General features: G+C 36.7%; 1 protein-coding gene across 3 annotated transcripts in view; it reads right to left on the bottom strand.

The window, feature by feature from the left end:
- The window catches only part of R3HCC1L (R3H domain and coiled-coil containing 1 like), a 300,427-nt gene that overhangs the window by 142,545 nt on the left and 148,512 nt on the right, over nt 1-9,370 (bottom strand). The window contains exon 8 of one of the 3 annotated variants that reach the window (XM_077125694.1): nt 4,473-8,879. The exons of the other annotated variants lie outside the window; for them this stretch is intronic. Within the exon in view, the coding sequence (XP_076981809.1) occupies nt 8,833-8,879 (47 nt within the window). The 3' untranslated portion in view covers nt 4,473-8,832. Of the gene's footprint in view, nt 1-4,472; nt 8,880-9,370 lie in introns of those variants that run through there. 3 annotated transcript variants of the gene reach the window in all.

Here is a 9,370-nt window from a genome sequence, read left to right as displayed (position 1 = left end):
TGGAAAAATGACCACATATAATGGAGGAGAACTAAGTACTATTTCTAAAAACAAAATATACAAATCTTGGCAATCTGATATTTAATTTTTAATATAGAATCTTGTTTCCCCATTTAACATGTTCACCAAGACCAGATAAAAACACACCATACATAGTTTGGTGACCCAAGCACTCCTTTAGGTGTCATATATACTAGTTTTAATTTCATGGCTACTCATTTATCTTGATACCTAACTTCATGGCTACTCATTCATCTTGATACCATAAAATGTACATGATAAACCTAAGTACTTCCTCCCAAGGGCTACTGTTTAAGATTGATAATGTCTGTAAAAAATTTTGCAAGTCATGAACCAAGGGGACCGTAGAAATCAAGATGAGTTTAGAGTTAACACTTGCTGTTTTGACATATCTTTCCAAATCAGGAAACTCTCCTATAAAATTCCTATACTATATCTGACTGTACTTTTTAAGGGCAAAGAACTTGTTCAGGAAGCTGACGGACACTTGGAAATGTGAGAGAGAAATTCACTGCTATTTGGGCACCATCTTGTGGCATTATCTGAATATAACAGCAAAGTTACAAAAGGCAAAAAAAGGGTCAGCAAATTCCAAACTGAAAGGTGAATTAATACAGAGCAGGGAAAGTCAGCTTCAAGGCAGGCTTGAATTGGGCTGGGATTCCCCAGTAGAAAGTACTAAGGATAACTGGCTTGTCTTAATGATTCTGAGATTTCTTAGGAAGGTACTGTGGTTTTGATTCTTACAAATAGGGAGAAGTTAGGAGGGGCTCTAAGGGCAAAGGCAACCTTGGAGGAATCAATCAAAAACTAGCTCTAAATGCCAAGAAACTGTGAGCAAATCAAAAAAGTGAGTTTTGAGAACTCAAATTTTTCAGTAAGTTTAGAAACCTGAATCAGAAAGGTAATATGGAGAGTGGTATAAAAGGCGAAGAAATACAAGAGCAGTACATAAATATAACAACTGGCCCATAATCTACAATTCCAAAATCAAAACAGTTCCGAAAACTAAGTCGTGTTTTATTTTTAGAGTTTGGTGTCAAAACTCATCTGGCAAAATGAGTTTTGGCCCCCAAATGAGTGGCAAATCTGATCTAAAAGGGCACAGGCTGTTTACAGCCTTTAAATATGGTCTTCAAAAAGCTAATAGTCCGATACTTTGTGCAGAAATATCAATGTTAATGCGTTTGATTTTGGTGTTATGAAACATGTATTACAAACACTTATTACCTTCCTAAAATCTGAAACACTTCTGGTCCTAATGCTTTTTAATAAGAGACTGTAGATCAGTATTATCAAATATATATAAATATAAGAGGAAATTCTGGTGGTAAACCATGAGATAACTGGTAAGATTAGAGAAACAAACTGAGAAGCACCAAGAAATAGTGAAAATGTAAGGCATAAATTTAGAAATACACAACATGAAAATAACAGAGAACTACAACTTAGCATGGGACTTAAAAAGACTGTCTTCATTTTAAAGCCGTGAAAACAGAAGCCTGGACAGAGGTTAAGGGAAAGAACTGAAGCTGGAACCCACCCGGGTCCTTAATTCTCAAACCAGCACACTTTATACTATCCTGACATCTTAAAACACAATCTAAAACTATCTACACAAACGAAAGAATGTGAAGAAAAAAATATATTGACAGAAAGAGAAAGAAAATGCTGTCTCTTTATTAAAGAGAAAGGAAAGCTGATAACAGCTGAAACTATGAAAAGAGCTCCTATTAACTTCAACTAAAAAAGTAAACTAAAAAGTAAAGAGAAAGCCCAATAGCAGTGGTAAGGGCAAGGTACTAAGGAATAGGAGAATTAGTATGAAATGATTAACCTAAAATATTCACATAAGTTGGTATTGAAGACTTTAATGTCCTAGTAAAGTATAATAAATAAATTGACATAAATGACTATATTAAATAAGTTGATTAAAATTACGGTGCAGTGAATCACCACTTTCCATGAAGGAAAGGAAAGCGCTGAAGATTGAAAAAGGGTCAGTTTAGGGTTATATTTTAAAACTACATATAAAGAAAAGGAATGATCCTGTAAATTAAAGACTTTCAAAAATTTACTTTTACATTTGAGAAAATAATGGGGAAAAATCATCACAAAAAATCCATTTATAACCTCCTACAGAGTAATAATCAACATGATTTGTTAAGAACAAGTCTGGTCAAACTATTCTAATTGCCTTCTTTTACAGAGTGACAGATACAGGAGTTCAAGGAGAAGAAATAAGAGTAACCCCTTAATTTCAGCAAGATTTTTTTATTATTAATTTTTAATTTGTTTTTAAAAATATAACAAACTCAAACATTCTGAACAAATAATTCCATTCTACATATATAATCAGTAATTTACAATATCACCACATACTTGCATATATTATCATCACGATCATTTCTTAGAATGTATGCATCAATTCAGAGAAAGAAATAAAAAGACAACAGAAAAAAATTCTTACAAACCATACCCCTTATCCCTCCCGTTCACTGATCACTAGCATTTCAATTTACTAAATTTAATTTAACATTTGTTCCCCCTATTATTTATTTTTATACCGTATGTTTTACTCATCTGTTGATAAGGCAGATAAAAGGAGCATCAGACAACAAGGTGTTCATAATCACACAGTCACATTGTGAAATCTGTACCATTATACAATCATCTTCAAGAAACATGGCTACTGAACACAGCTCTACATTTTCAGGCAGTTCCCTCCAGCCTTTCTATTACATCTTGACTAACAAGGTGATACCTATTTAATGCATTAAGAATAATCTCCAAGATAACCTCTTGACTGTTTGGAATCTCTCAGCCACTGCCACTTTATTTTGTCTCATTTCTCTCTCTCCCCTTTCAGTTGAGAAGGTTTCTCAATTCCCTGATGCTGAGTCTCAGCTCATTCCACGATTTCTGTCCCACATTGCCAGGAAGTTCCACACCCCTGGGAGTCATGTCCCATGTAGACAGGGGGAGGGTGGTGAGTTTGCTTATTGTGTTGGCTGGAGAGAGAGGCCACACCTGAGCAACAAAAGACGAGAAACACTACAGATTTTTAAGTGTTGATCTTGTAACCTGCCACTTTGCTGTACTCATTTATTAGCTCTAGTAGTTTTGCTGTGGATTTTTCAGGGTTTTCAACATATAGTATTATATCATGTGCAAACAGTGAGAGTTTTTATTTCTTCCTTTCCAATCCTGATACCATGTATTTCTTTTTGTTGTCTAATTGCTCTGGTTAGAACTTCCAACACAATGTTGAATAACAGTGGTGATAGTGCTGTCTTGTTCCTGATCTTAGGGCGAAAGTTTTCCGTTTTTCCCCATTGTGGATGATGTTAGCTGTGGGTTTTTCATATATTTCTTTTATCATGTTGAGGAAGTTTCCATCTATTCTCATCATTTAAATGTTTTCAACAGGAAAGGATGTTGAATTTTGTCAAATACCTTTTCTGCATCAGTCTAGATGATCATGTGGTTTTTCTGCTTTGATTTGTTGATATGGTATATTACATTAATTGATGTTCTTATGTTGAACGATCCTTACATACCTGGGATGAATCCTGCTTGGTCATGGTGTATAATTCTTTTAATGTGCTGCTGGATTCAATTTGTTAGAATTTTGGATTTTTGCATCTATATTCATTAGAGAGACTGGTCTGTAGTTTTCTTTTTTGTAGTATCTTTGTCTGGCTTTGGTATGAGAGTGATGCTGGCTTCGTAGAATGAGTTAGGTAGTTTTCCCTTCTGTCATGGTCAGGTTCATGTGTCAACTTGGCCAAGTGGTGGTACCTGTTTGTCTGGGTGGGCAAGTGCTGGCCTGTCTGTTGTGATAAGGACATTTCATAGAATTAAATCATGATCTCGTCAGCTGCATCCACAGCTGATTCCATTTGTAATCAGCCAAGGGGCATGCCTTCTGCAATGAGTGATGCTTAATCTAATCACTGGAAGCCTTTTAAGGAGGGTTTAGAAGAGACAGGCTCTCTTCCTGCTTCAACTGGCAAGCCTCTTGTGTGGAGTTTGTCCAGAGCCTCCATTGGAATTATCGGCTTCACAGCCTGCCCTGCGGAGTTTGGACTCTACATTCCCATGGTTACGTGAGACAGTTTCATAAATTTTATATTTGCAAGTGTTTCCTGTTGATTCTGTTTCTCTACAGAACCCTAACTAAATATGAGCAGGATTGGCACTAATTCTTTCTGGAATGTTTGGTAGAATTCACATGTGAAGTCATCTGGTCCTAGACTTTTCTTTTTGGGGAGCTTCTTAATGACTGATTCAATTTCTTTACTGTGATTGGTTTGTTAAGGTCGTCTATTTCTTCTCAAGTCAATGTTGGTTGTTCATGCCTTTCTAAAAAGTTGTCCATTTTATCTATATTGTCAAGTTTATTAGCATAAAATTGTTCATAGTATCCGCTCACTACTACCTTTTGGCGTCAGTGGTTATGTCGCCTCTTCCTTTTCTGATTTTATTTATTTGCATCCTCTCTCTTCTTCTTTTTGTCAATCTTGCTAAGGATCCATCGATCTTAGTGATTTTCTCATAGAACCAACTTCTGATTTTGTTGATTTTCTCAATTTGTTTTCATGATCTCATTTTCATTTATTTCTGTTCTAGTCTTCATTATTTCTTTCCTTTAGCTTGCTTTGGGGTAAGTTTGCTGTTCTTTCTCAAGTTCTTCAAAATGAACAGTTAATTCCTCGATGTTTGCCCTTCTTTTTTGATATCGGCATTTAGGGCAATAAATTTCCCTCTTAGCTGCGTCCATAAGTTTTGATATGTTGCGTTTTCATTTTCATTTGCCCTGAGATATTTACTGATTTCTCTTGTAATTTCTTCCTTGATCCACTGGTTGGTTAAGAGTGTGCTATTGAGCCTTCACATATTAGAATTTTCTTGGCCCTCAGCCTATTATTGATTTCCAACTTCATTGTTTTATGATCTGAGAAAGTGTTTTGTATGATTTCAATCCTTCTAAATTTACTGAGACTTGCTTTGTGACCTAGCATATGGTCTATCCTTGAGAATGATCCACGAGCACTTGAAAAAACAGTGTATCCTGCTGTTGTGGGGTGTAACGTTCTATAAATGTCAGTTAAGTCTAGCTCATTTATTATATTATTCAAATTATCTTATTTCTTTACTGATCTTCTGTCTAGATGATCTGTCCATTGATGAGAGTGGGGAATTGAAGTCTCCAACTATTATGGTAGATGTGTCTATTTCTCCTTTCAGTGTTTTCAGTGCTTGCCTCATGTATTTTGGAGCATTCTGGCTCAGTGCATAAATATTTATGATTGTTGTGTCTTCTTGTTGAATTGTTCCTTTTATTAATACATAGTGTCCTTTGTCTCTTTTAATTGTTTTACATTTGAAGTCTAGTTTGTTGGATATTAATATAGCTACTCCTGCTCTTTTCTGATTGTTATTTGCATGAAATATCTTTTCCCAACCTTTCACTTTCAACCTATGTTTATCCTTGGGTCTATGATGTGTTTCCTGTAGACAGCCTATAGATGGGTCCTGTTTTTTAATCCATTCTGCCAGTCCATGTCTTTTGATTGGGGAGTTTAATCCATTAACATTTAGTGTTATTACTATATGGGTAGTACTTCTATCATTTTGCCTTTTGGATTTTATATGTCATATCTAATTTTTCTTCTTTTTACCTTTACTGATAGTCTTCATTTCTACACTCTTTTCCAAACCTCTTTCTCCTGTCTTTTTTATCTGCCTCTAGTGCTCCTTTAGTATTTCTTGCAGAGCTGGTCTCTTGGTCACAAATTCTCTCAGTGATTTTTTTGTCTGAAAATGTTTTAATTTCCCCCTCATTTTTATATCCTCCCTCAATTCATTGATTTGGTTTTTGATGAGGTTTTCATGTCTGTTCAAACATTCTGAATTAATTGTTTCAACTCCTGTATTTCATTTGAATTGTTGTTTTGATCCTTCGGGCCATTTCTTCAATTTTCCTAGTGTGAGTCCTTATTTTTTGCCAGAGTCTAGGCATTTAATTACCTTAATTAGTTTATTCTGGAGATTGTTTTCACTTCTTTTACCTAGGATTTTCTTGCTGGATGACTTTGTTGTCTATCTGTTCTTTGACATTCAGTTCAGCTTATTCTGGACCACTAGATTAGGTTTTATTTAACAGAGCAGAAATTTTCAGTTGTTTTCTTGTTTCTTGCCCTGCCTGTATGGTGCCTCACCCCCACCCCCACCCCCAGGAGGGTCTACTTAGGTATTACAGACCCCAGCCAGGTTTTCCCAAACCAAACTGGCCTCCTGTCAAGAGAAAGGAAAACTGCATCAGTTTTCCCTGAGAGTGAGACCCAGCAAGTTGAAAGACTTTCCTATGAAGTCTCTGGACTCTGTGTTTTTCCTATCCTGCTCAGTATGTGGCACTTTTCTGCCTGCGGGTCCCACCAGCATAAGGTGATGCATTACCTTTAACTTCAGCAGACTCTCCCTGCTGGGGGTGTGGTGGAGACAGAGGAGAGGTTGTAGGTTAGCTTGAATCACTTCAATTTTCCAAACCCTGGGTGCTGAATTCCTTGAGGGAGGGAATCCACCTGAGCTGGGCCCCACCCCTCTCCTGGGGAAGGCACAGGCTCCAGACAAACTCTTAAACAAGCTTGTTTCTGCCTATGCCTGGGGCAGTTGCAGCCTAAGAAGTCCTGCCACTGTATTCAAAGGCACTCCAGCCTTTGTAGAAACAGAGTCACAAAAAAGAGAAAAATCCTTCTCAGAGCAGGGCCCCCATTTCTTGGGTTTGCCAATCAAGAGCATAAGCTGGTATGTTGCTTTGTGTACCTTCAGATTCTATATGCCCCCTCCTTTCTTTCAGGGCCCAGACCCTTTCAAGTATTATGTGATATCTGATCAAAAAAAACCTCTGTTTCTTTTTTTCTTTTTTCTCTTTCTGTCAGCCCTGCTCCCTTGGCACCAGGGGCAAAAATGAGCAACCTCCGGTTTGACAAGGTTCAGCTGAGCTGGGGGCCTATTTTTAGTACTCAGAATTTGTGAATTAATTCCACAATTGGAGCTTAGTTGTACTCAGCCCCTGTTGCTAGTAAAGTCCTTTTCCTTTCCCCTCTGTGGAGCAGCCTGTGGGGGAGGGGCCTCAGCCACCGCAGCTTGGGGCACTCATGGTTCTGTGTGGGCTCGTAGCCAGTCCAGCTAGTCCATGTCACTGACATGGCCCCAGCAATTGTTCTGTACTGTTCCTCGCTATTTAGTAGCTACTCATGAACTAAATCCCACACCTTGCTAAGCCACCATCTTGGCCTCAGCAAGGTTTTTTTATATTTTAAATTTACTAAGTACCTATATAATTATCATATGTTGGAATAATATAATCTTGATCCTGTAGTCAGATAAGGGGACATTTAATTAGAGAGAGGGGAATGACTGCCAATGTATTAGTGTCAACATAAGGAACCATGTGGTATTTACTTAGCAAGAGTTGGTGAGCTGGTCAGTTAGTCTTCAGATTATTTTCATCTCTGATTTAGATGAGGGATGTAACTTTATTTAACAGCAAATGACACTAAAGAATAAATACTACATTTCAGAGAAAAGCATCACATTAAAACAAAAGGAAATGTGGTTAAAAATGAAGGGAACTTCACATAACAGGGTAAGAAAGACATCAGGAAAATGCCAAAAGACATAGATTTTGAGCTAGAAATACAGCACTGTCCCCATTTAAGGCAAAGTAATAGAACATCTACAAAGGATTTCAGAAGGTAGCAATTGTGATAATTTTTTTTTTTACAGGTGACTCCAAGTACCCTAGGGAGAAAATTTCAATTTTTAAGTTCTTAGTGATTCAGTTAACCAAAATAAGGGGTCATATTACTGTTTACTTGCATCTGCCTTTTATGCCTGTGACACTTCACAAGATGGCTTTTTAGAACCAACCAATTAATCACCTATTCCCAATAGGAAAAGGGAAATAAATTATGAAGTAAAATTATAGCAGGCTTCGAAAATGAGAGGATTGCTTATTCCTTATCCTGAGAGGTCATATTATCTAAAACTCATGGTATCTATCACATTGGCAATCAAGTGTTTTGAATAAACTTTACGTGTTTGGTCATTAAAATGTGATTTTATCATTTAGTGTGAAACACTGGTTTAAAACACATGATTAAATCAAATAATAGCATTCTTAGTATAGCTCTAATCTGTTATGCACTCTGCTAGACTAAAAGATACTTTCCACACACATGCCAATTCGAAGGGATTTACATTCCCTAGAAGAGCCATGATCTAATCTTATAGGAGCAACAGTTTCTCTTAATCCTTATTCAATAATGTAGGCTGGAAACTTGATTAGGTTATCTCCATGGACAACTGAGGGTCTCAACTTGTTTAGATGGAGATGTGACTCCATCCATTCCAGGTGGGTCTTAATTATTTTATTGGAATCCTTTAAAAGAGGAAGCAATTTGGAGAAAGCTTCAGAATGACAAAATCAGGAGAGCCCACATAGCCAGCAACCTTCGGAGATGAAAACTTCCCTGGGAGAGCTTCATGAAACAAGAAGCTGGAGAGGAAGTTTGCGGACGTTGCCATGTTCGCCATGTGCCTTTCCAGTTGAGAGAGAACCATTGCCTTCTTGAACAAAGGTTTCTTTCCCTGGATGCCTTAGACTGGACATTTGCACAGCCTTGCTTTAATTGGAACATTTGCGTGGCCTTCTAAGGCGTGGCCTTAGAACTGTAAACTTGCAACTTATTAAATTCCCTTTTTTAAAAACCGTTCTGTTTCTGGTCTATTGCATGCCGGCAGCTAGCAAATTACAACACCACACTTAGGGACAGAGTACTCTCTTCCTCCTGATATAAAAAAACATGATTTTTTAAAATGATTTTATATCATCCTCTTTCTTAATTCTTCCCAGAGTAGCTTTACTTTCTTAATTTCCTTTTAGAAGACTAAAGCAAAAGACTTCTCAATAAAAGGATAAGACAATCAAAATAGACTGTAGAAACTTAGCAAGAAAATATTTAAAACTCAAAATCACCAATTCCAAATTCATTACTTAGGAAGGTTTCATACACACTGCTCAACTCCGGGTTTCATCAAGGAAAACATGTCAGATTTAAAAAGGAATAGAGTCATGAATGAAATAAAAAAGTGATGAGAGAAGATTTCTGAAGAAAAGTTAAAGTAACCACTATTATTTGCGTACTTAATCAGTGAACATGTACCAAGTACCTTTTTTTTTTTTTTGTATGCTGTATAGTGGGATCACATTTCATTCTTTTTCAATGTGAGTATCCCATTATTGCAGCACCATTTGTTGAATTTTTTTGTTTGTTTATTT

This window comes from Tamandua tetradactyla, chromosome 13, assembly GCF_023851605.1.
Source record: "Tamandua tetradactyla isolate mTamTet1 chromosome 13, mTamTet1.pri, whole genome shotgun sequence".
Classification (NCBI taxonomy): domain Eukaryota; kingdom Metazoa; phylum Chordata; class Mammalia; order Pilosa; family Myrmecophagidae; genus Tamandua; species Tamandua tetradactyla.
The sequence above is the reverse complement of the archived record's forward strand: the minus strand, read 5'-3'. Positions and strand labels throughout refer to the sequence as shown.